Source organism: Mesoplodon mirus (genome assembly GCF_964341445.2).
Source record: "Mesoplodon mirus genome assembly, chromosome: 15".
NCBI classification, from domain to species: Eukaryota; Metazoa; Chordata; class Mammalia; order Artiodactyla; family Ziphiidae; genus Mesoplodon; species Mesoplodon mirus.
This window is the reverse complement of record NC_138991.1, coordinates 17,978,581-18,006,172: the sequence shown is the minus strand read 5'-3', so window position 1 is coordinate 18,006,172 and position 27,592 is coordinate 17,978,581. Positions and strand designations below refer to the sequence as shown.

The window sequence follows — 27,592 nt, the reverse complement described above, 5'->3', positions numbered from 1 at the left end:
TGAGACGGCAGAAACCAGTTCCTCTGAGCTGTCCCAACGGACTCACAGAGAGTGAGTCCTGAGCACCATGTCCAGAGCCTTGGGTCTGGCTCCACGTGCACCTGCTTTTCCAGGATCATGAAGCAGCAGCATCAGTAAACCAGAGCAGCCAACAGTCCTGAGACCCGGCTCCGGGATCAAGGCCCGATACATACTCGACTCTGACCACTGGGGCCTTCTTTCGGAAAATCTCAGGCCAAGTACAAAATAGCAAAAGAACTCAGTGAGACCCCACGGGCCACGGCCAGACCTTCCCAGATCAGTGGGTTCCAAAACCATAGCACTGAACGAGAGACAAACAGGGCATTTGCTCTAAATGCATATAGTTTTGGAAGTGAAGGCCAGACTGCCAGGAGGCCCATCTCCACTGTGTTTTCACATTTCATTTCCCTCATGGAAACAAGTGTCTTTGCTTGACAATGCGAAAATAAAAGGAAACGAAAAGAGGAAGGGCGATGGACCAGGAAAGAAAGCAATATTGAATGACCGTAAATCCAAGGAGGACAGGCCAGCAGACCAACCGACACCCACAACGGTCTGGAGAGTAAACCCCTGGAAATCCACCCTCCATGATCTGGGAAGTCTTTGTCCTTGGTAAAATTTCATGGTTTGAATTGAGTAAAATCTGCCTTGTACTTGCCCCAGAATGCCTCCCCCCAAATCAAAGCCCCCAGAAGGGACCCCCAAGCAGGCTGGGCCTCGGGGTCTAGGAGGGAACCCAAAGAGCCACTCATCCATGTCTTCTCCCAAGTCTCATCCTCGACCTGTTTTAGGAGAAAGCAGCAGCCCGACTGGATTCTGAATCTCAGATCCACCACTAGTGGACAAGCTGCCTGGTGTCTGTGAGCCTCAGTTTTCTCACACGTGACACTCTTCCCTACAGGGTTCTTGGGAGGACTGATCCATTTATTTCAGCCTCACAGAGCAATTAAGCCCATGCTGTTTGGGGTCAGACCCCTGGGATCAAACCCTGGCTCGACCACTGACTAGCTGTGTGACCTTGGGTGAACGACTCAATCTCTCTGGGTTTCCATAAAACGAGGCTGATGACAATAGCATTAATCGCACGATACACGTGAATTGCATGAAATGATGCTGAAAAAGCACAATGCGCAAAAATTGCTTAGCCCCGTGCCTGGTCACATAGCCATTTATTATGAATGTTTGCTACTTGTAGTCACCAGATACTTATTGAGCACTAGATGCTGGGCTCGGGAGTGGGGATGTGAAGATAAGTCAGACATGGTTCCTGTCCGGAAGGATTAACAGTCTGGGGAGGGGGACAGCAGCGAGAGGCAGAGAACAGTATATAATATTTTTAAGTGCTTACTATATGTGCGGAATTCTCTTAGGTACCTAGTATATGTTGGCCAACCCATTTAATCTTCAGGACAGCCTCAGGAGGGAGTACCACTCTGCTCACGTGTGTCAGGGTGGCTTGCTATGGAGACACAGACATAGGGGCATCATGCAAGGAGGGCCTGATAAATGCTTGCCATTATCTCCCTTTCTTCCTTACCCCTGCTCTGGCTGCTCTCTGGGATATGGGACTTGGGGTGAACATTTTATTGTCCTCGAATTGTCATGCGATGTAAAGCAGAGACTAGATGCAGAATGCTTGGAGAGCCCAGTATGAGCTCCTAATCTTCAATGGACTCATCTGTGAAATGGGGTTTCTAATTCACACCTCGCTATTGTGGCGAAGGTAAATGGATGCTGTGTGAGAAAGGGGTGGCTCTGAGACACCTACAGCTTATGGTGTCTCTCCTTGACTTGGCTCAAGACCTTGCCTGATGTGGACACTGCCAGGGCAGAGATAACCTGCATGCAGTTAAGAGCATGCGGGGTCTGAAAAGATGGACCGGGCCCAAGGTCACATTGGAAAAGAGAGGTGCTTGCGGGGGAGGAAGCAAGCATGTTAGTTGGCCTTCAGGTCTGGACAGCTGCCCTCCTCCAAGTCCTAATGCCCTTGACATGATACTTCATCTCCGTTTAGGAGGATTCCAAGATGTGCCCATCACTCCCGATGTGACTTTCTGGGTCAGAGCTGAAAATATCCCTTCTCCATAATAAGCTAAAACCTGACACTGTCCACTTACTCTCTACAAAGGACCCCGCAGGCCAGCAATCGATTTTTAAAATGAGAGAAATGAAGAGATGCACACTTCCACGGGGGCACCCTGCCGCCATGCCAGGGAGCTGAGGGTGAGCGTCAGGAGAAAAGCGTGTTAAATATCCTGCCTCTGCCATTTCACGCCTGTGTGACCCGAGCAAAGTATCTACCTTCTTAGTGCCTCGGTTTTCTCATCTGTAAAATGGGAATGACAATAATGGCCACCTCTCAAGGCTGGGTGAGAAGTAAATGAAGCCACGTGGGTGAAGTGCGTGTGCAGCAGACGCTGTCAGTGCCAAGCCCACGTCCTCAGGGTCTTCACTGTGTCAGGGCGACGGCAAGAAGGACAACCGTTACCGCTACTATTCGTATTACTATTGTTAGACTTAGGACCCTGGTCTCATCCGAAAGGGCTGGGAAGAGGGGACACAGGCAAAGAATAAAGGCCATGGGACAAGAGAGCACCCCCCTCACCGAGAGAGCAGAGCTGCAAAGGCCTCCTTGTTTAGGGCGGGGCCTCTCACTTACCTGCAGTGGACCACTATGGGCCCGGCTTCTGGGGGATTGAGGAACTTGACCTGGCGGACAAAGCCGAGGAGGCCGGTGGCATAGCAGGGGACGCCGTGGTCGGGCCAGCTGGTGAAGTGGAAGAGGCGGAGCTCCCGGATCTCATGGTAGCCTTTCTGAGGAGAGAACGGCCCTCTGTTCCTCCAGCTGCTGCCCCCAGCCACCCTGCCCAGCACCCATGGGGAGCCACGAGGCCATAAGCGCGGAGGGTCCAGCTTCCCTGCTGTCGGAGAGGGCAAGGCCCTCAAAGGGTTAATAGGTGTTACTGCGCAGAGTGATTCTGCATCTCTTACATCTGGGAACTTTGGAAGTAAATAAAGTGAAACTGATGGCTCTACTGCAGGACTTCTCAGAGCCTTTACTGTGCTAACATGCACGCGGAATTCCCAAGGGGGCTTATAACAGTCACACTGTTTGCCCAGGGGACCCTCTTTTGATAAGTGTTTTATAGGACTTATATTCAGCAGAACATTCAGAAAAATGTTAGACTTCAACTCCAAGTTCAAGTTGTTTCCAGGGGAATACAAGGCCTTTCACTGATTGAGGACTGGTGTCCTTCAGTTCTCCAGTCTGGTCTATGATACTCTCCATGACTTTCAAAATTAAAAAGGCAGACTTCTTTATTAATTAGATTCTTATTTAGAATGATAAAATATGAAACAAACAAAAGCAGAGGGGGTGGTGGGGCCTGGAGCTCCCATTGTTCCCCTTCCCATAGACATGCTCCAGGCCAAATGGCAGTTCTTGACTAGTCTATGGTCAGGTTATGCCTCTGAGCCTTTGCTTATGCACTGCCCCTACCTACCTTTCTCTACCTAGCAATCTCCTGCAGATATTAGAGGCGCTGAATAGGAAGAGTGTTCGATGGTTCATTTTTTCAGTTAAAAGATATTCACCGAGGGTTACCTGTGCCTAGCCTTGTGCTAGGCACTAGGAAAGTGGAAATAAAAGCCAAGTCCCTGTCCCTGGAACAGCTCATGGTCCAGTGGGGGAGGCAGGCGCCTAAGTGGACCTTTAATTCCATTAAAGTGCATAAAGGAATGTCAGCTAATCCCATTAGGGAGAGGAGAAATCAGAGAAGGCTTCCTGAAGGAGGGGATGCCTGACCTGAGTCTTGAAACATATTAATAATGAAAATAATAGCTAACGTTTATTAAGCATCGACTCTGTGCCTGTCACTCTTCTGACTTCTTCAATGTATTAATTCATTTAATCCCATATCAATCCTCATATTATCATCTCCATTTTAGGGATGAGGAAAGTGAGGCTAAGCAAGGCTAAGGAACATGCCCAAGGTCACACAACTAGTAAGCTGTAAAGTTACAGTCTAAAGCCTAGCTGTCTGGCTCCACAGTCTGTCCTCCTAATCGTATGATACACTGAGGCTAAGTATTACCCAGTGGAAGGATGGAGGGATTCCTAGGCAGAGAGGCAGCTGGGGCAAAGGCCTGGGGACAGGACCTAGCATAGTAGGTGAAAAGAATCACAAACAGCCCAGGGCAATTCCAGAGAAGAGCGGAAGACAGGCAATGACGGACAGCGGGATGGGGCCGGTGTGGGGGCGGTGGGCGGCTGGGCGTGTACTGGATGCTGCAAGGCTTTGTATCCCACTTTAAGGCCTTTGGGTTTTATCCCAGAGTCATTGGGGAGCTATAGGGAGGCTGCCCGGATGGTTACACAGAAGAGGAAATGCATCACCAGATGGGCATTTTGGGAGGATCACACTAGCCGCTACGTGGGGGAAGGATTTGGGGCAGGGGTATTGGTGGGCTGTGTAGAGGGCGCCAGGTCCCCTTTCCTGGGCCAGTGCACCCACCCCCAGCTACCCTGACCTTGGCTATGGACAGCTAACAGTTAGCCCTTCTTCAGAGAGTTGCTCTCAGCTGAACAGGAACCACCTCCTCTGGGAGCAGGGGATGGGCAGCTGGCATTCAGTGACCAACCGACTTTGTCAGTTTGCCCAGGGCTGAGGGGTTTCCCAGGACATGGGATTTTCAGTGCTAAAGCAGCCAGGGTGGTCCTGGGCAAACCAGAATAATGGGTTACTCTCATGGATGCGCCAAAGAACCCTTTGCCTCAAGATGGGTCCAACTCTGCGGTGTAACTCATGCCCCAGCTCTCCCTGTGGGACCAGGCCACAGCCTTGCTCAGCTCCTTCCCCGCCCTGTCCTGCCTCCCTCACCCCCCTTCTCCCCTGGGTTCTTCCTCAACACATCATCAAGGGCACCCAAATCCCTGCCTCAGGCTCTGCTTCCTAGAAACCTAAACTAAGACCGGGGGCAAGACTAGAGGCAGAAGCCCTGTCAGGAGGCAGCTGCGGGGTCTGGGCAGGAGGGAACAAAGGCTGGGGTTAAAGCGCTCACAGAAGAACTGAAGTAGAAGACAAAACAGCTTCGAGAATACTCAGAGTTTTCACCCCACCCTCCAAATCAACTCAGCCCCCGGAAGCCCTCGTTCAAGCCCACACCACCGGCACTGCAACTGTTTATCAAGGGTCCTCTTTTCCTGGTGGGACTGTGTTCTCTTCAAGGGACAGACAACACTGCCTGTTTATTATTTCCGGGGCCCCAGGAACTGATTCTGAGCTGATAACCCAGGCAGTGTTTGCTGAGCACCTGCCTGTGTACTGTGGAGAAGCTGGCTAAGTTGGGCTAATCCTCCGAGGCCCGTGGAGACCTTGAAGGGTGTCTTCCTATGGGTGATAGCTTCCCTGGTGATTGAACGAAAGACAAAAAGACAGCCTAAGAAACGACGAGGACTCCTCAACACACTGGGTGGGCTTCAGTTCCCCAAGGCCCCTTGGCTCCGAGTCTGGGTCCCCAGTCACCCAGCTCATGCCCAGCACCAAATGCAAGTATGGTAGCTGAGACTGGTGTTTGCGACGCTACGTTCCAGGCCTCAACTGCAGGAGTGCTGGCTGCTAGTGACTCACACGTGCCCCGTTCTGGAGAAGTGCCCTCAGCCGACAGGAGCTGGCCCACCCTGGAGGTTACCCCGCAGTGGCTGGTCCACAGTCAGTCAGTGGACTGATTAAAGCAAGGGGGCACCTCTGTGGTGTGTTTACGCTCCAGAGGCCCCCGTGGGTCAGGCCTAGGCTAGACTTTGCCAGAGACTCTGAACTTGCCCTGCCCCTTCCTCTTTCCTCTCCAGCTTCTCTTGCTGTCTTACAAGTTTCTCTGGGAGCGCTCCCTTGATACACCACGTACAAGGGAAACCTTGTCTCAGGCTCTGCGTCTAAGGAACCCAGCCTAAGATCACAGCAAGGTACCTTGTAGCAGAGGGGTGTCCTTCCCTCCTGGCTCTTCATCTGAGTCTGCAGATATAGGCCTTTAGGAGCCCAGGGGTGGGAGGGGGCAGTGCTGGGAGCAAACAGTGTGTCCTGCCAGCACCGTGCATGCGGGAATGGCACCATGCATGTGCCTGCTTTGGCACTCACAAGGACTTGTCAATCCCCAAGGGCACCGTTCTCAGAGCACTGAAGTCTCTGGTGTTTTTGCATCCTCAGGCCTGTGGCCACTTGGTTCATTCATGATGTTACTTTTAGAAAATGGCAGCTATGGTTTTGACAACTGTCTCCAGACACTGGTAAATGTCCTCGTGGGACAGTCACCCCCAGTTGACAACCACAGGCCTAGAACATGTCAAGATCTTCTTTCCCCTCCAGACTCTGCATGGTTCTTTCCCTCCTCCTGAGATAATATTCCTCCTGCTCTTCCCTTGGCTGGCTCTTTCTCATCCTTCACTGTCTGCTTAAATGCCTCCTCCTCCTGGAGGTCCTCTCTGATCACCCCATCCTCCCGTGGATTTCTGTCTCCCCCGCTTGGCATGTTTCCTTTGTGGCTTTTATTACCATGTGTCATTATTCTATTTGTCTGGCGAATTCTATTTGTCCCTCCTGCGAGATGCGGGGTCCTTTGGAGCAGGGTCCACATCCAAGCTGATTGCTAATCTCTCACTGGTGCCCAGTGCAGGGTGGGTACAGAGCAGCCCCTTGGTCGCTGCCATGTCCTGGATGAACAAACAAGCTGGCTTGCCTGGAGGGCAGGCTGCACACAGCTGCAGGGAAGCTTACCTTCTGGACCGTGAAGGTGCGGATGATATACTCTGCCAGGGGCTCTGTTTCGATCAGGGTGACTTTAATGTCTCCATAGACCTCCATGTCATCCGGCCAGTATCGCACACACTTCACCTGCGGGAAAGGACGGGGACAGTACGAGTGAGTGGGCGGCTGAGCGTGTGTGGCCATCTCATCTGGCTTCCCGTCTGAATAAACTCAAGGGTGACCTTGGTGGACTTTCAGTCAAGGCATTCTCAGCTGGCCGGGGAGGGCAAAATACACAGGGACCAGCTCACTCCTAGGGGAACTGGAGCCGCGGGGGATAACGGTGGTACCTTCTTTGGCAGAGCTCCTGGTACTTTTCAAATCCATTACCACACTAAGAGATCAACTAGGTCTGGGGGAGGTGGGCAGGTGGCAATCTCCCCACTGTACAGATGAACATCATACTCAAGTCGGGAGGTTTGGTGACTTGTCCACGGTCACGTGGCCAGTTTTCTACCTTTGGTTGAGTCCTCTTTTTCTGCAATAGGCTGGGGCAGCTGAGTAGTATCAGCAGAGCAGAGATGAGAATAAAAGGTGGGAATAGTGAGGAGGTGGAAGCAGACATGGCTGGGAGAGGGTCATTAATTTTATGAGGGGGCTGGAAGGAGAAAAAGGCTCGTTGTTGGGAAAAGGAAGGAAGGTGCTGGGCTCAAAAGGAAGACGTTTGCCGCTGCTCTCTGCCCCAGGGGTGGGTGCAGAGGCCATGAACAAGCCACTCCCACACCTGGTTCTGAGTCACATGCCGCAGGAGGAAAAAGAGATCATCGTTTTCCCCGTAAAAGAACAAAAGTATTACCATTCCGGGGGACGCCGAGCGGCTTAGAGTGGCATTTCCCACAGTGTGTCCCGCTGGGTGCTGATAGGTGTTAGGTAAAAAACAAGAAACAAAAACAAAAAAAGGTTTTGTGGTCAAATGAGTTTGGGAAATGCTGGATTAAACAAAGTTAAACAGGCCACTTTGCTACAGGACTGCTCAGCTCATTCACGTGCTAACGCTAATGTGCTTTTCGACTCTCCGAAAGGGGCAAAGAGTACACAGCATTTCCCAAACGTATTTAACCATGGAACCCCCTGTTCGCTAAGCATCATGCAGACTAGCATCCCATGGAACCCACTTAGGGAAATGCTGATTTAGTGCAACAGGGTTTGGAGGCAAACGGATGCATTGCTTCGTTCTAACACGCTGTAGCTGAGTAGCTTCCAGAAAGTACTGAAACCTCTCTGAGCCTCAGCTTCCTATGAATAATGAGAGCTAACACTTACTAACTGCTTACAGTGTCTAGCTCTCTTTACTAAGTGTTCTACAAATACTTTACACGGATTCCTTTAATTATGACTTATCACCACACCCTGATGATGAAGTAGATATTATTATTAGTCCCATTTTACAGATGAGGAATCAGAAGCAAAGGGAGGCTAAGGAAATTGCCCAAGGTCAACTGTCAGTAAGGGATGGAGCCAGGATGCAAAGCCAGGCCGTCTGAAAAATGACCAGGAACATCACCTTGTACAATTGCTGTGAGATAAAAGTGAAGTAATGCATAACGCACAACAGTGTCTGGCACAGAGTTTCGCTCCTGGCAGGAGTTTCATGAAGAAATTGCTCTCCTGTCCCCTCTCCCAATTCGAATTAGATTCACAATCAAGGGAATCTGTCTCCAGTGAGGGGTCATGTTATAAACAGGCTGGAATGTGCCTATGAATTCTTAAATCCTGGGCTGGACATTTTGTCCACGGTAGCTGCTCCCTGGGCCTGAGTCCCTGGGGCGTAGTCTTGAATAGGGGGACCATGACCACTAGGACGAGAGCCAGGAGTCAGAGATAGTGGCCGGGTGACTTCAGGGTATTCCCTCCCTCCTCTGGGTCCGTTTCCTCATCTGTAAAACTGGGCAATGGACTAAACAAGAGTGGGCTCGAGGCCAAAGTCTCTTCTGGCCCTCAGGTCCTGTTAGGCCACGAGATGTCCAAAGCCCTTTGCTGAATCATGACTGACAGCCCAGATTCTCCCCCTTCCCATTATCTTGGAGGCCAGGACTCTTTATTTTAATGGATTATCTGGTTCTTGCCAGAAGAAAAACTTACCTGCCCTGTCTTTAGTTAGCTCATGTGATAAGTAGAGAGGCCCTCTTGATTCTAGTGTCTGTGCACCCAGCACCCACCCACCCCCATGCCACAGTTTACCAAGTAGGTGAAAGCAAAGCTGGGAAGAGCAGTCCCATTTCTAAGCCCTAGGAGTAGCCAAGGAGCACACAGGAGAGAGTCGAGACAGAGTAGAGTGAGAGACCAAGGTCTAAACCCAGAAGAATGTCAAGGTTTCGAGGAACAAAGGGTCAGATGCTGCTGAGAGGTTGAGTACAATGAGAAGAGAGAAATGGCTATGGATTTGTCACCATGAAGGGTGCTGGGGATACTGATGAATCGCTGTGGGTGGGATGGAGGGAGCAGCTACACTGCAGTGGGTGGAAGGGAACGGAAGTGAAGAAGCAGAGCCTGTGTGTGAGATCTCAGAGTCTGGCAGAAAAGCAGGGACAGGAGAAGCAGTTTTGTTTGCCTGCTTTATATTTCAAGGGGGAAGGTACTCAGGATGTCTGTAGGCTGAGGGACATAATCTAGCAACGGGAAAGAGAATTACTTTCCAAGTGAGAGGGGGAGAATGAGAAATTCTTGAGCGGAATCTGTGACTCAACACACTAGGAATTGCCTTTGGAAGGGCAAGAGTCACTTCTCCTATCACATTAGGCTGCGCCATAAGAAACAGCTGATATTCTACCATTTGGGGTCAACAAAAACAGCCATGTCTTATGGTTCAGCCTGATAATAGAGGAGAAGAATGAGAAGATGGTTGTAGACACAAGAAGGATGCAGCTTTGCGGTGTGAAGATGAGCATTCACGTCTGATGGCTATAATGTCCTCAAAGTCTATGAGATGATGTCATCAGCGGAGAGTGAGGGTGGAGAAAGGGGTGAGAGGGTTTTGAAGGGAAAAGACGTTCCTCGACTATGAACAGGAGGGAGGATTTCTCCCTCGTAGGTGCCGTGAGGGTGACATGTGGCACGGGAGGCGCTTGGCACAGAGAGATGCTGGGGAGTGGAACGCCAGCCAGCAAACTCCATCCAGCTACCCACAGGAGGGGCTTACCCTGCCCACTTCCACGAGGTTTGTGACCATGACGATGCTGGCCGAGTTCTCCTGCCAGATCATTCTCCAGAAGTCCTTTACGGTCTCCTGCATGGGACCTGCCAACAGAGAAGGTGTCAGGGTCAGACTGCAATTGCAAGGAAGCAGACAAGAGGCTTGTCCCCCCTGGCTGGTCAGTCAAGGCTCTGGATGGGTGAGCAAGAGTGAGGTCAGTGATTCCTATTGGGACACAAGTAGCGGAGACTGGGGACTGAAGCGCGTGAGGTCAGAGTGCGCACGAGAAAAGCTGTACTCCAGCTAGCAGGGTCTGCGGCGTCCCCTGGAAATGCCCGCAGCTTCTCCTCTTCGTCGTCTTCCTGCTCAGACCCTTTCCACCAGCCCCACTTTCCCGCCAACCCATCACCTTATATTAGGGGTGAATGACATAGCTTAAGGGAGTTTTCAAAAATTGGGCTCCAGAACCTCAGTGAGAGACGGGAAGGAAATTGGGGTGGGGGTGGGGTGGGAGGGCAGAGCAGCTGCCGGGAGTCAGATGCTGAGAGCACAGACAGAAGATGCCCGCTCCTGAGCCTGACAAAGGCATTTGTCTGGAGCCTGGACAGAAAGGAGGGAAGAAAAATAGACAAGAAATGGGAGACAGAATCTGAGAGTCCAAAGCAATTTCCTTGGAAATTTCCTTCAATGTCCTGGGCCTCCATCATTTTTAAAATTACAAGAGTAATAAGTGTATCTGATACAAAAGTTTGAATGCCATTTTTCTGTGTAAATATACATATATGTGTATATTTATTGTATTTGCTATAATAAGCATTCTATTATACGTATTTTCCCATGCCCTTAAAAACTCTTACCTGCCATGACATTTTTCATAGCTGCATAATTTTCCATAATATGGAGGTGTCACACTTTAACCAATCTACCAATTGATGGGCATTTAAGATTTTTCACTTTTTTTTCCTATTAGATAACACTGTGAAGGGTATCTTATTATATGTGTCACTGTCCACATATATATAATCATCTACAGGATTTCCTCCCAGCAGAGTTTGAGAGGTATAGTCATTTTTAAGTCTTCTGATAACATCCTGGTAAATTGCTTTCTAGGAATGTCGGCTGCCTCTCTCTCCCTTGCGAGGAGATGATGAACACACCCATCGGGGAGATAAGGCACCAAAAGCTCCAGTTCCAGATGGTGGATACTGATGGCACATGTCTGAGGCTGATGCTTTTGGTCCAGGGCCCATCTCTCTTGACCAGTTCCTAGTGACACCTCCTTCCTCTCTCCCTTACGTCCCTCCCCCCATAGCTGAACTTGTCACCTCCTTCCTTCCCAAACAAATGAACAATCTCGAGACCTCGGGAGGCTCTCCAGCCCTGCTCCTATATGACTTCTTGGCTGGTAGAAGCTCATTCCTCTCCTCCAGTGTAAGGCAAGGGCCCTTTAGAGGAAGAGGAGGGCACTTACCTTGAGTAGCAATGTAGTGCCGAGGTCGATGGTACCCCTGGATGACAAAAGAAAAGTACAGTGAATCTTACAAACAGCACAATACTAACAATTATCCTTTCCAAGGCTTGGTCTCTTCATAAGCAAAATGAAACCAGCGTTAGACATTTCCCAGAGAAGTGGCAAAGATTAAATAAGATAATGCATGTAAAGTGCTTTGTCCATCACTAAATGTTAGCTATTATTATAGCTCCTTGTGAGCGGCCCGTACAGGCTTGCCTTGGAGCCACGGACTGGGAGCAAAAATCAGATGGCCATCAGTTATGGCTATGCACCCAGAAAAAGGTGGAGAAGGAATCTTCAGGTTTCTGTGGGATATCAACCACCACCAGGTCTTTCCTGAGCCGTGATTACATGCAGGACACTGTGCAAGGCCCCGTAGGGCACCTGAAAGAACAAAACAATCACCTTGCTGGCTCCTTGCATCAGTAACAATTAGAAAAAGATGCCACACTGCCTCTCTGTGCTACATGGCTGGGCTTGGAATTGAAGTTCCTTTCACTGAAGGGGGGGACCCCAGGTAGGTGTGCCCTAGAGACTGATAAAGCCACTTTCAGATTCAGAGATCAGTTTCTGATTTCCCTGTACATTACAGAGTCTTCAGTAGGCCCTGCTGGGCTCTGATGTGTGGTTACTCTGGTGCCCCATAATCCTAATCATTGGGGAACGGTTGAGGACAACCTTCTCTTTTGTCTGGGCATGTCCTACATGGAGGGTCCCCTTTCTTGTTACAGAGAGGAAGTATATCACACTGGGTAGAAGTTCAAGTTTTGGAGACAGATCTGCACTTAGTACATAACATTGAATATAATTAGTATTTATTGAATGAGTAAACATATGAATGAAAGGATAAATTAAAAAAATATATAGATGCCAATTATGGAGCCTGTTGGTGGAGAGGGTATTGGAAAGTCCTGAAACTCCACTTTCTTTTATAGTTAACAATCTCAGGAGAAAACAAACCCGAAAGTCTGACGAACACCTATTTTTGTCTTAAATGTTGCTGATGAGTCTTTGTGCTCTGCTGAGGAGGATAAGCTGCCTCAAGATCCTCTTCTTTAGGAAATCAACCAGAAAAGTCATCTGCATGGTTCGTGGAGAAACAGACATGATGGTGTCTCAGAAGTTCTGGATCCACTTTCTGATTCAAAGATTCATGTCTAAGTCCCCTGTACATCTCTCTACCTCAGACTTCCACTTGCTCCATAAATATTTAGTAGGTACTTTGTAATAATTACCTGGCATACTCTAGGAACACCTGGGTTGACTGTCAGTGACAACCCAAGGCCAGTGTCATGGCTACAACTGTTGGATTAACCACCAGGAATCAACAGCCCCACCTAAACTCTTTGTTTGAGTGGTCCTGTCTTCTTAGTGAGGTTGTCAGCTTCTTGAGGACAAACACTGCCTCCTAAGTTTTAAAAAATTTTCTGTGGAGCCTAGCACCATGTGAATCTCAGAGCAAATGCCCAATAAACAAGCTGCTGAGAGACCAACCAGAAAGGCAACATATAGTTATTAGAGAAATGCAAATCAAAACCACAATGGGGTACCACCTCACACTGGTCAGAATGGCCATCATTAAAAAGTCTCCAAATAACATGCTGGCGAGGGTGTGGAGAAAAGGGAAGCCTCCTACACTGTTAGTGGGAATGTAAATTGGTGCAGCCACTGTGGAAAACAGTATGGAGGTTCCTCAAAAAAAACCAGAGTTGCCATATGATCCAGCAATCCCACTCTTGGGCATATATCTGGACAAAATTATAATTCAAAGAGATACATGCACCCCTATGTTCATAGCAGCACTATTCACAATAGCCAGGACATGGAAACAACCTAAATGTCCATTGACAGATGAATGGATAAAGAAGATGTGGTACATATATACAATGGAATACTACTTGGCCATAAAAAGAATGAAATAATGCCATTTGCAGTGACATGGATGGACCTAGAGATTATCATGAGTGAAGTAAGTCAGAAAGAGAAAGACAAATACCATATGATATCACTTATATGTGGAATCTAAAATATGACACAAATGAACTTATTTATGAAACAGAAACAGACTCACAGACATAGAGGACAGACTTGTGGTTGCCAAGGGGGAGACGGGGTGGGGAGGGATGGATTGGGAGTTTGGGATTAGCAGATGCAAACTAGTATATATAGAAACAACAAGGTCCTAGTGTATAGCACAGGGAACTATATTCAATATCCTGTGATAAACTGGGCTTCCCTGGTGGCGCAGTGGTTGAGAATCTGCCTGCTAATGCAGGGGACACGGGTTCGAGCCCTGGTCTGGGAAGATCCCACATGCCGTGGAGCAACTAGGCCTGTGAGCCACAATTACTGAGCCTGCGCACCTGGAGCCTGTGCTCCGCAACAAGAGAGGCCGCGATAGTGAGAGGCCTGCGCACCGCGATGAAGAGTGGCCCCCACTTGCCACAACTAGAGAAAGCCCCCACACAAAAACAAAGACCCAACACAGCCATAAAAAATAAAAAAGAGTTCCAATTTCAACGGTCAGCTACTCTTACAAATTCCTACAATCAGAAAATGCAAACTTAAAAAAAAAATCCTGTGCTAAACTATAATGGAAAAGAATATGACCAAGAATGTATATATATGTGTATAACGGAATCATTGTGCTGTTCAGAAGAAATTAACACAACATTGTAAACCAACTACATTTCAACAAAATAAAAAAAAAAAAAAGAAAAGAAAGGCAGCATAGCATGGTGGTTTTATGCACGGACTCTGAATTTAAACTGCCTGGGTGTGAATCCTGGCTCCGTCCCTTTTAGGCTGTGTGGTCTGGGGCAGGTTACTTAACCTCCTTGTGCCTCGATTAATTTTTGCTGTTAAATGGGGATAACAGCATTTACATTACAGCCTTGCTGTTAGGGTTGTGAGTTAATATATGACAGTTACTATGTATCAGGCACTGGTCTAGGATTTAACATATATGTCTTTGCTATTATTGTTATTTTGTTGTGTATCTGGAAAGCATTCACTGAGTGCCTACCATGATTAAAAGTCTGTTTTGGCCATCAGGGAGATCCTGAGATGGGAAGCCCTCCCCTCCCCTTTACTTTCCTGCTCTGCCTATAAATGTAGTAACTGAGCCCTTCTCTGAGCCGTGAGAGGTAGGAGGGAAGATGAGAGGGACAAAGAGCTCTCTGTTCCTTTGAATTAAGATGGACAGGGCTTCCCAGGCTCACAGGAAGAATCAGACTATGGGAGTCTTCTTGAGTAGGCTTGGGAATAGAAAACAGTACCCTACAGTGTGGAAAGATGCGGTTTCTCAAGTCCATCCTCTCCTGTCATCCCCATATCATGCCTTCTTACAGCCCTCATCCTCCCTGATCTGGGCCAAGACAATAGCCTCATGCTGGCCTCCCTGCCTCCAGTCCAGTCCCAGAGCCCATCTGCTTCCTGCCAGAGTGAACTCCCCAGTGTACATCTGATTATGTTGTTTCCCCACTTAAAAGCCTGCAGTGGCTCCCCACTGCCTGTACAATAATGTCCAAACGCCTTAGCTTGGGACGAATCCCCTGTCTCCATCCTCATCTTCAGCCTCATTTCCAGTTGTCCCTCTCCAGGCCCTTCCATGTACCCTATGCCCCAGCTTCCCACACTGCACTTCAAATGAGCCTTCCTTCCTCCTAAGCCCTGCAGGGCTTGGTAAATGCCCAATTAACACCCTTACAATGCATGTTGCAACAAGTTTTTTTTTTTTTAAATACTTTCTCCTTCTGGGCCATGGGACAGGCCACCCAGAGCTGGGTATAGTTTTCAGCAGAGACTGGTCGGTGGCATACATGCATGAATATGTCTCTGAGGTGAGGTTGGGGCATTCCCTTAAGGCCTTAATTGGCAGACAAAAGGCAAAAGACAAAATGCATGGGATTTGGAAGATTCTAACACACTTCAACGTCAATGGGATGAAATTCTGAGCAAGAAATTCACATTTGAACTGTGGGAGTGAGATGACTTGGTTTCACTATTTTGTTCATTCGTTTGCTCACTCAGTCCTTCAATATTCAATTGACAGGTATTAACTGAGCATCTACTACTCCGCACAAGGCACTGGAAGTACAAAAGTGGACCTGATGGATGGGCTCAGATTCTGAGCAGCTTGTAGACGTCAACAAACTGGGATAAGGGCCACCAAGAGGAAGATGTGCCAGGAGGCCAGAGAAGTGTTCTCTGAGGTCACTGCAGTTGAACTGGCCCCTTAAGCCTAGTTTGGGCATCTCAACATCCCTGTTATTCCCATTTCATCCCTTCAGCAACATTCTTATTTTCCTACCACTCTCCCCATGGCTCACTGGCTGTCTTGCTCTTCTTCAGAGGCAGCCATCATGTTTCCACCTATAGGCCTTAGCACTGGCCTCTACCCATGCCTGCCGTGCCTGTCCCCACATAACCGAGTGTTTTGCTCCCCCCTTCCATCCAGGCTTCTGCTGGGACGGCAGTCACCTCCACAGACAGCCCTTACTTGCCCACCCTGACATCCTTGGTTCTTTCTGCTTTCTCTGGTTTACTTTTCTCCAGGGCACTCACCACCAAAGTCTTTGTTTAGTTACATGCTTATCGTCTGTTTTCCCAGTCGAATGAGAGCTCCAGCAGGGCAGGGCTGTAATGGGCTTGCTCATGGCTGTGTCCCCAGCATGGAGAAGTCTGCCTGGGCAGTCAGCCCTGATAAATGCATACAGCATGAACGCATGCATGCTGCGTTCCTGTCCACACGTGGCATCCGAGTCAAGAGACCCTCTCTGGCCTCCAGGAACCCACACAGTCCCCAAGAGAAAGCATTCTAACCACCTGACTCTTCAGCAATGGAGATGAAAGGAAATGTACTGCTCAGTTGGGGCTGCTCTGGGGATTTCCCAAGAGCGGGTACAGAAAACTTCCTATAACCTTAAAAGAACTTTGAGTTCACTTAAGTCCCACCTACACAGCATGCATACATGGACTGCAAACCGGCACTGGGCCTGCCTCCAGCTGCCTGTGAGCAGTGGGAAAGAGGTTTGCATCCAACATGCGTTTATCTCGCTCCACGCTCATGCATCTGTTACTTACTGGGGACCCAGAGACGATATTTATTTCCAGACTGGTAATTTATAACAGATTCAAGTGTCCAATACATTCTCGGGTGTGCAAACAAACGTGCCGGAGGGATGGTTCAGACAGGAGGAGAACCACGGCCTCTGGAGGCCTACACAGGGCTGGCCCCATCTAGCTCATTATCCACATGGAGTTGTTTTAATGAATCATCAAGATCCAATTGTGGATAAATGATTCTAGCATGGGCAGTCAGCCCTCTGGAGTGCAAGGAGGATTTGCACTGGGTGGAAACCAGGGCCAAGGGGTGAGCCCTAGACAGCTACCTAGGGTGTGTCTGCCCGGAATCCCCACAGAGACCCTGGGAATTTTGACTTTGCTGGAGTGTACAGGGGGTCACAACTGATGTGATCCCCTCCCCTCCACCCCGTACTGCTCACACTGTGCTAAAAGGAGCTCATGCTTGGTGTCTTCCCTGTCCCTCCACTGACTCTCTATTCCCTTCCCTGCTCTGGTCGTGCCCTGGGAGGTTGACCCGTATGGATGACACCACGGGCTTCCATGCCCTCCAGCTGCTAGTTGGGTTTGGTCATATGGACGACACCATGGGCTTCCATGCCCTCCAGCTGCTGGCTGGGTTTGGTCAATGTGGAGAAGCAGCAGAAGCTCAGAGGCCGTTGGGAGGTTGGGGTGTATGTTCTTTTGGGTCTCTCCCTATCAGGTCACCATGGCTTGGCCTTGACTTTCCATCAAAGGCTACAGCTCCAATCAGGCAGCCCCCTGCTGACAGCTACTCTCCCTGTTCTCAGGAGCTTGAGAGCTTCCTGCTGGTTCTAGCCTGGGGATACTGAACTCCTGCCACTTTGCCTCCCCCTTTAGTTTCCTTTAATCCTGTTCCTACTCTTATTAATTCCCTTTGAGTGACCCTCTGTCTCCCAGTGGGACCCTGACAGATAGACAATTCACATCAGTTGTCACACTCTTGCGGGTTGGCATCATCCCATTTTACAGACATCAGAATGGGTACATAATTTACCTCAGATCATAAGCTAGTGAGCAGAAAGGCCTGGATTCAAGGTGGCCTCTATAAGGACTGAATTCATGTCCCAACTTTGGTCTCGTGAGCCCTTGACTCTAACCACAGCACAGAGTCCAGTATCACTCATGAAGATAGCATCTAGCAGAGACTTTGGCCTGTCTGCACAATCTGCTTCCTAGAGAGAGGGAGAAGGTGGGCAGAGAACTGGATTCTAGCCGTGTGACCTTGAGCAAGCTCTTGACCTCCACCCCGGCCTCTTGTCCTTAAAGGCTCTCAGAATGCATGTGATGAAAAGAACCTGCTAGACATGGGTGCCGTTATCAGTACTGGTGCGGCAGAGACTCGCTTGCATTTAAAGCAATGTCCTTTGTGGCCTATAAAATACCAAAGTGCATCTTGGCTCTGACCGCAGTCACACCCTTACTCAACTTTGGATTGTCTATCCAGGAAAATGCCTTTTGCCGGAGGTTAGCACTCAGGCAGTGAATACCAGATATGGCAACTTGGGCCAGCAGACCCCTCGTGGGCACGGCTGTCAGGGCTGCCACATCCACTCAGCCAGAGTCAAAGTCAAGGAGAAATGGAAGGAACCAACTCAGTCTGGTTCAGCATGTGCTGCCCGAGTCCCCATTGTGTGCTGCGTGCAACGTGGTGTCTTTTGAGTGGGTGAGGAGGAGCAGGACCAAAAGCCCTGGCCTGGGAGTCATTCGGGTCTGATTTCTAGCCTGCTTCTGCCACGGACCAGATGCCCACGCCCAGGCTGTGCAATCTCTTTAAACCTCAGCTTCCCTATCTGGAAAATGGGGGTGGTCACCTACCCTAGAGGGCTATTGGGAGGTCTCAATAAACAGATTCATCTAAAACCACCCCTCACAGGGCCCAAGAGTGGCTCACTGAGAGCCCTGGGCTGTTGTTGTTGCATGACCGTCGTTATTAAAGCCAGCAGGGCATGGCTGGGGAGGCACCGCCGATGCAGACTCCTGCTGTCCCCTCCCTCACATCCTGGAGAAGTTTCATAACCTTGAGAGCCCCAGTTCACTCATCTGGAAATGGGTAGTAATGGCATTTACTTCGTGAGTTGTGATACTAGTTAAGGCAACGTTGCTACACTAGAGGTGATCAATAATTCTTCAGCTACCATCGGTCCTTCTTGCCTGACTACCATCGGCTGACTCTCACTCGTTGGCTAAAGCAGCACTGTGTCACCTCCTCCAGGAAGGCTTCACTGACCACACCACTCCCACCTTGAGGCTTTGATTTTCCTTTATGTTCCCATGGCCCCTGCTCTTTGAGGGTCTCTTTTCTTATCTGACTCCCTCACCAGACTTGAGTCCCTTTTAAGGTCTGTGTTTCCAGCACACAGTGGAGGATCTGCTGTGTGTGAGAAATGAATACTAGATGCATGAGGGAAAGGTGGAAGGCATGATGGGTGAATGCTGAGTGCTTTCTCCAGGTTGGAGACAGGCTGCTCAGAACTGGCCATCTCCTTGTGAATTTTCTTGTTAGCCAGAGTCCAGGTGGAGAACCATTCCAGGTGTTTCAGACAGAGGGAATTCAGTACAGGGAGCTGGTTATACAGGTGATGGAGGAGCTGAGTTGCAAAATGGAACAGTGAGGCCACCCAGAGATCAGCAACAGCAAGAGGATGTGGTCACCCCTAGAACCAGCAGATAACAGGAGACAGAGAAGTCGCCAGAGCCCAGGAGCTGGGGCCACCTTGTCGAGGCTGGATCAGTCTGGTGGTCCTGCTTGATGGAGCCACAAATGGGATGCAGCCACTGCTGGAGCTGCCATCCCAGGAAACAAGAGAGGCAAATAGATAGGATGGCTTCTCCCTTCCCATCACCTGCCAATCTCCCACTGCACCTTCCTTAAAGGGTCAGCTCACTTTCCTCCCTGCACACACGCACACACACACACAAAGACACACACGCACACACACACAAAGACGCACATGCACACACGCACACACACATGCGCGCAAACACGCACACACACATGCACACACACATGCACAGAGACGCACATACACACATGCACACAGACGCACATACACACATGCACACACACGCACATGCACACAAAAACACCCACATGCACACACACGCACACAAACATGCAACACATAGAAACATGCACACGCACACAAACGCACACACATGCACACACAGACACACACGCATACCAGCAACACAAAGCAGAACAGGGAAGGACAAGGAATAGATCTGAGGGCAAACAGGCAAATGCCTAACAGAAGGCTCAATACACAATGGGGAATTCAAAAGCATGCCACAGTGCCTTATAGCTTGTCTATAAAAACACTTGGGAGTCAGAGGCACCAAGGTGGATCTCTGAGCCTTTCGTCAAGGTTCTCGGGCTCCTACCTGAGGTCCTCAGAAGCCTGGCTTGCATCAGTCATTCTGGGATGTCTCTCTGGCCCCAGTGACCATGCTTCCCTTTTACAAACTCTCTTACTTCCGTGTATGCCCGTCTTGGCTCCTGTTGTATTTAGTTCCTTCCTCCATATTCTCTGGAACACGGAAGCAGCCCCCTTTCCTAATTGGGGGTCTTATTCCCATACCTTCTTCCTTCTCATCTATCTTACCCTGGGCAATAGATAAATCATCCCAAAGCTCAGCTCTGAACTGGTCACCTCCTTGATCAAAAACTTGCCATAGCTTTCTCTTGCCTACAAAATAAAGTCTGACTTCCTACGTTTGATCACAAAGCATCAGTGATCTAGCTCCAACCTTATTTTCCACTATTCCCATTATAGAGTCTCTGCTCCCCTCAAACTGAGCTGCTACACACCCTCTGCTACATCTCAGCTTGTGCTTTTCTTTGGCAGAGGCCCATCTTCCCCCTCTTTGATTTTAAATTCTACCTGTGCTTGAAGCTTTGGTTCACATCACACTTCGCATTCCTGATATAAAAGTGACTTTTTCCCTCCCACCTCTGAATCCCTGTAGCATTTTATCTGAACTCATGACACTCACCACTTTCTAGTTTGCCCTGGAATTATTGATGTGCACAGCTTATCTTCCTGCTAAGGTTTTAGAGGGTAGAGACCATGGCATTTTTAGCTTTATGGTTCCTATAGCATCCAACATACAGTAGGTATTCTGAAATTTTTGTTGCATAAATGGCTGTACCTTCAAATAAATGAATGAATGGGTAAACGGACATACATACAAAAGAATTAATGGGTGAATGAACAAGACTGGCAATCCTGGGTTCCCACAGAGCAGGCTACTCCAGCCAGCCTGAAAGTGGATGCAGCTTTAGATGGCCAATCAGCGTGGGTTACACTAGTTACAGGGAGGAACCAGACCCTCTGGGCCTGTTCTAGGAGGGCCACTGTCCGGGGAAGCGGCTGGAGGCACAGCCACAGATCTTGAGCCTACCGCAGCCAACCCCAGAACCCAGCTGCCCAGCCCCGTGGAGAGCCTCACATCAATGTAGTTGGCGTTGATGTAGTCGGAGTGTGGGTCTCCATCCAGCACCAGCAGCCTCACTCGAGAATGGTCATCTGCAAAGAGAGAGCAGAAAACAAGGGGATGGGTGATGAGAAGGCTTCGGGTGAGCTCTGCCCTGCTTTAGAGCCACGATTTATCAATCGTCATGTACCAGGCACCATGCTACTGACAGACACGCTCTCATTTAACCCCTAGCATCATCACCCTCCGTTATTATCCCCATTTACAGATAAGGAAATAGAGGCTTAGGGAGATTACTGTGCCTTAAAAATGGGCCTGTATATGCTTCTTCTCTTTTTTTCCACCTGCCCTTCTGATTCTGGTTTTGTCATTACCTACCGGGGAAACTGACCTGCTTCTTTAAATCTTAGTGATTCTGTCATTAAAATGGGGATGGAAATGCCTTCTCCAGAAGACAACACAGGAAAGACCATATGAAAACACTCAGGAAGCGAGAGGTGTTAGATCCAAATTAATATGCCCCATTTTCATGCCTGCTTAAAACTGGCAAATTTACCTATTTTCCACAAGTGCACAAATGCTTGCCTTTTGCCTCTTGGAATATTGCTGCAAATAGACTGTCAGCCACATATTGTTATCAATATTATAATTCAAGTGAAGCCGACTAAAGCACTATATTAAAAGAGGTCATCAATAACTAAAAATTGTGTTACAGAGAAAACCATTTCAAAAACAATCTAGGCACAAACAAGATTTGCAGGCTTTAGTCAATGGCACGCTTACTTCAAATAACACCAAATAAAAATGATTAAAAGAAAAACCTATTACAGCAGAAGAATCAGGCTAATCCTTTACAGTTAATTAAAGTGAGCTCCGATATGCTAGAGGACACGCAAACAGAACACCTGGGTTGGGTCTGGTGGGGGGAGGGGCTCAGCTTTCTGTCCCCGTCACTATGCACGTATCACCGCGTGTTGCTGCATCCACTGGTCAGGCCACCTTACTCTAGGTCAGGGCTAGGGCTCCCCATAAGTGGACTGGAGAACTCTGGGCACCCCCAAAGGTTTATGGGGATCAAGGAAGTCGGGTCACCAAATCCCATTAGCTTTTTCCAGAACTTCGTAGTTTACAAGGCCACCTATTACTACTCACTGGAACCCCCAGGAACAGGGACATTAGGTGTTTTGCCCCTTGTTCTATCCTCTGCACGCACCTGTGACAGGTACTCAATAAGTACTTGGTGAGTAGATGAATGGATTATCTCAGTGGACTCTCACAGTGACCCTGGGAGAGAAGTAAGATGGATGCTGTCAACCTTTGTTACAAATGAGGAAACTGAGGCTCCCAAGGATTGAATGGCCACATGGCCAGTGGATGGTGGAGCTTGGAAGAGTGGGGTTCTCTTAACTCTGAGCTCAGACACTCCTGATTCCCCAGAGGGGTCTAAGCAGGATAGTAGAAAGTACTTCAAGGGTACACAGCAGAGAGAATTAATGACAGAGAAGTGGTTACCTGGGTGATGGAAGAGTTGAGAGGCTAAAGGGAGGAGGGAGAAGTAACTCAGAGATAAACGTCAACAAGGAGACACTGTCTCCCCAGGGTCGGCGGGACAGAGGGAGGAAGCGAGGGCACCAGAGCCCAAGGCTGGGGGCCACCTGTGGAAGCGGGAGCTGCAGTGGGCCTCTCTGGTGGGAGCTGGAGAAGAGGAGGAGACTCCCTCACTGTTCAAGAAGGTGCCTCTGATTGGGACACAGAGGGAGAAATGCCCCGGCTTCTTCCTTTCTCCCACCTTCCAATCTCCCAGCAGTGCACGTCACTGGCCAAACAGCAGCTAGCTGACGAGAGGCTGAGAAATGCAACCTGCAAGGGTCAGATTCCTATGATGGAAAGTTGAGCAGGAGAAGGCAAGGAATGGGACCAAGGATGGACAAGCAGGCCAGGGCTGGACAGGACACCACCCCACGTCCATTCATTCATTAACTAATTAATCAATTCAAAAATAGTTAAGTGAGCATCTGCCATATGGCAGGCACTGTGCTAGATACTGAGCTACACTAGATGCCATGTTTCTTACTCATCATGGGGAATAGTTTCCGTGGAATCAACCAGAGGGAGTGGGCGGGAGGTCTAAGTGATCGCTTTGGGTGGGTGGCAGAGTGGGGTGTGAAGTGCGGAAGGAGTTTGAAGCTAATCTTTATGGAGTTGATGGTAGATACCAGAGGCTTCACATACATTATCTCACTCAATCATTTATTCCTCCAAATTGCTCCATAGATTATTATACTAATGATGTAGTATTTTTATTCTTCCCATTTCACAGATGAAGAAACTGGGGCTCAGAGAGATTAAGCAAGTTTCCAACATTACACAGCCTACAAGTGGCTGGGATTCTATCTTAGGACTGTCTGACCCTGAATCCCTGCTCTGTTCACACGATGTGCTGTCCCTGGACTTCTAGCATCTCGCAGGTACGGCAGTCTGTGCAAGTGTCTGGTCCCTAGCTCCTGCAGTGGGACGTCCTGGGGGACATCCACCCAGCAGGGGTTCAGACAAGACCCAGCAGCTGACTCTGAGCTCAGACTGTTAAGCCTTGTTACCAGCGGTTACCAAAACTGTAAGGCTCAAAAAAGTGAAAAATGTGTAATGTGTTTTCACTCATTGGTCTCACTAATGACTTATCCATTCAAAAAATCTCCTTTATTTATTGAGTTATGCCTGCCCTTGAGGTCTAAAGCACTGGAAACAGAGATTCTGGTGTAAAACATTGAAAGGGAATTTTCATTAATATAAAATGAAATTGAAAGTCTGAAAGCAAATATGATTAAAAAGAAAAAGAAAAGAAACAAACTTATTTCTTTTAGTTAAATATTCTTAAAGATGAGAGGTGCCTCTAACCACCAGATGATGGCGTTTGTCAGTATCACCTCTTTATTCATTTATTAAGAACAAATTCACTGAGCACCTACTACACACAGGCTTGTGGAAGGGACTTGGAAAGTATTTTCCAAGTGCTCAGGGAGTTTGTCAATGTAGTGGGGGAGACAGACTGTACACAGAAGTGAAATTTGAAGGTCTAGAAAGTGGGGACTAGAGGGCTTTGTGAAGTGATATGTGAATGAGGAATTGAAAGTAAGGCTTGACCAGTGGACAATGAGGAAGGGTCTTTCCATCAGAGAGAACAGCAAGAGTGAGAGCAGAGGTCCTGGAGAAACAGGCATATTGGCGACCTGCGAACAGTTTCTTGTCTTGTGAACATGGAATGGGAGGCAAGTAGCAGTGGGAGAAGAGGCAGAGGAGGTAGGTGGGGGTTAGATTGAAGAGGGCTTTCTATGCCCTATTCAGGTACTTAGATGCAAGTCACCATGCTGGGCTCTGCAGAGCATCCAAATAGAGACTACCTTCTGAGACTGTGAAAGGGTACTTTAGTACAAAATGATCAAGATTTATTCCCACATGGGCTAACCTGTGGCAAGTAGGAGAGTAGACGTGGTGATGGGAGGTCTGAAGCTATGGGTCAGATCTGGGTTCAGATCTTAGCTCCATTGCTTAGCAAGTCAGTTGATCTCTCTAAGCCTTGGTTTTCTTAGGAAAATGCTACATGGCTCAATACTATATAGCTCACAGAATGTTGGGAGGATTAAATGAGAAAATGCAGGCATGAAAAGTGTGAGGACGTTAAGAGAATGAAAAGATGAGCCACGGATTGGGAGAAAAAGTTTGAAAAAGACTATCCGATAAAGGAGTTGTATCCACAGTATACAAAGACCTCTTAAAACTCAACAATAAGAAAACAACCCCATTAAAAAATGGGCAAATGATCTGAACGGACACCTCACGAAAAAAGATATATGGATGGCAAATAAGCATATGAAAAGATGTTCAGTATCATATGTCATTAGGAACTGCAAATTAAAACAACAAAAAGATACCTCTATTCACCTACTAGAATGGCCCAAATCCAGAACCCTGACAACACCAAATGCTGGCGAGGATGGAGAGCAACAGGAATTCTCACTTACTGCTGATGGGAAAGCAAAATGGTAGAGCCACTTTGGAAGACAGTTTGGAAATTTCTTCCAAAACTAAACACACTCTTATCATATGATCCAGCAATGACTGTCTGGTATTTACCCAAAGGAGCTGAAACTTATGTCCACACAAAAACCTGCACATGGATGTTTGTAGCAGGTTTACTCATAATTGCCAAAACTTAAGAAAAACCAAGATGTCCTTCAATAGGTGAATGGACAAACAAGTCATGGTACCTCCATGTCTTTGGTAATATAAAGAAATGAGTTCTCAAACCAGGAAAGGACATGGAGGAAACATAAACGCATACTGCTAAGTGAAAAAACCCAGCCTGAAAGGCTTCATAGTGTATGATTCCAACTCTATGACATTTTGGAGAAGGCAAAACTATGGAGGCAGTAAAAAGATCCGTGGTTGCCAGGGACTTGGGCGCAGGGATGACTAGGTAGAGCACAGGGAACTTTTAGGGCAGTGACACTTCTGTATAAGACTGTAATGGTGGATATGTGGCACTGTACATGTTTAAAATCCTACAGAACTGCACAACACAGAGTGGACTCGAAGGTAAACTATGGACTTTAGCTAGTAATAATGGATCGCAAAGCACAGGGAGATCAGCTCGGTGCTTGGTGACCACCTAGATGGGTGGGATAGGGAGGGTGGGAGGGAGGGAGATGTAAGAGGGAAGAGATATGGGAACATATGTATATGTATAACTGATTCACTTTGTTATAAAGCAGAAACTAACACACCATTGTAAAGCAATGATACTCCAATAAAAATGTTAAGAGAAAAAAAACCCCAAACACTAAAAAAAAAAAAAAAAAAAGATGTGGTGTATATATATGGGATGGAATATTACTCAGCCATAAAAAAAGAATGAAATTTTGCCATTTGCAACAACATAGATGGACTTGGAAGGTATTATGCTAAGTGAAATAAGTCAGACAGAGAAAGACAAATACTATATGATATCACTTATATGTGGAATCTAAAAAATACAACAAACTAGTGATTATAACAAAAAAGAAGCAGACTCAAAGATACAGAGAACAAACTAGTGGTTACCAGTGGGGAAAGGGAAAGGGAAAGCGGAGGGTCATTATAGGGGTAAGGGATTAAGCGGTACAAACTGTTATGTATAAAATAAGCTACAAGGATGTAATGTACAACACAGGGAAAATAGCCAATATTTTATAATAACCATAAATGGAGTATAACCTTTAAAAACTGTGAATCATTATATTGTACACTTGTAACATATAATATTGTAAATCAACTAAACTTCAATAAAAAAATGAGATACTACCTTATTAAAAAAATGGATCAATATTGGTTCACCAATTGTAATAAATGTATCACACTGATGTAAGACGTTAATAACAGGGGAAACTGAAGCGGGGTGGGAGGTAGGAGTAAACAGGAACTCTCTGGACATTCCGCTTAATGTTTCTGAAACTAAAACTGCTCTTAAAAAAAGTGTGAGGACAGTGCCTGGTATGCAGCAGGTGCGTAATAAATGGTGGTTCTGGACTGGATGTGAGGCAGGCAGTGAGCTGATGGCGGAGACAGTTAGAAACTTAGTGCTTCCCATTTGCCCTTCTGTACAAAATGTAAATCCATCTTTCTGCAGAGGCAAAGAGTTACTGTGTATATTCATGAAAGGGCAGAATTCAGCTATAGGTCCACCAGAAAGGCATTGCAAGGAGTAGCACTGCCCTCATGGTTTATTTATTCCTTCTGGGAGATGCTAATATTATTCTGTGTCCCCTTCTCCTTCTAACTTTATATAATTAGAAGGATAAAAAAAAACTGTGTTTATCCACATGCACATGGAGAAAGATGGGGCAGTGGGTGATGTAAAGGAGTTTATACAAAGTAATTTACAAGCAGCCCAGAAAGTTCATTATGCTCTATCTACATTTTGCAAGCTTGAGAAACAGCTAATCTGGTACTCCTTGTTTGATATTCAAGACAAGTGAAGAAGTCACATAGAGGAGAAACAAACTCCTCAACGGTGAGGTAAGAGAAGGTGCAGGAGCCTGGCTTCACCTGGCTCTCAGCTGAGGTAGGAGGTGGGCCAGCACTGGCTTGCACGGAGGAGGAGAGAACCAGTGGCCACTGGTAGAGAGAAGGCATAACTGCAAAGACATGGAGATCCAAAGAGCTCCCTGGAACACAACTCAAGGGGAACAGAAACATTGCCCCTCTAGAATCAATCTGTTCCTTGTAGTTTTCGAACAAAGCCCAGTGGTAGGTTGTAAAAGTTTAACAAAGAGCTCTCTGGAGGAAGAAATGGCCCTGATCTGTGACATCTGATTTCTGTGATATAAATACTCCCACCATGACTGATTTCAAGCTACCAATGTGGTATCAACTGGCTCACAAAATTCCTGAAAATATAACCATCATCTCTTGCAAGCTGGTATGAATCAGTTCCAAGACATCACTGACAGAGAACAAAGCCTGACCAGACCCCACAATGCCTTGCATGACCTGCTTTGGGACCTATTTCCCAAGTCCAGCCTCATGTCCCCCTCCCCACATATTACT

General features: G+C 47.8%; 1 protein-coding gene across 1 annotated transcript in view; it reads right to left on the bottom strand.

The window, feature by feature from the left end:
* PTPRT (protein tyrosine phosphatase receptor type T) overlaps positions 1 to 27,592 on the bottom strand; it is a gene marked incomplete at both ends in the record, with an annotated part of 1,080,119 nt that overhangs the window by 31,367 nt on the left and 1,021,160 nt on the right. Inside the window, 6 exon segments of the mRNA XM_082644817.1 lie at positions 2,681 to 2,835; positions 6,792 to 6,908; positions 7,618 to 7,677; positions 9,961 to 10,058; positions 11,426 to 11,462; positions 21,026 to 21,102. Coding sequence (XP_082500943.1) covers positions 2,681 to 2,835; positions 6,792 to 6,908; positions 7,618 to 7,677; positions 9,961 to 10,058; positions 11,426 to 11,462; positions 21,026 to 21,102 — 544 coding nt within the window.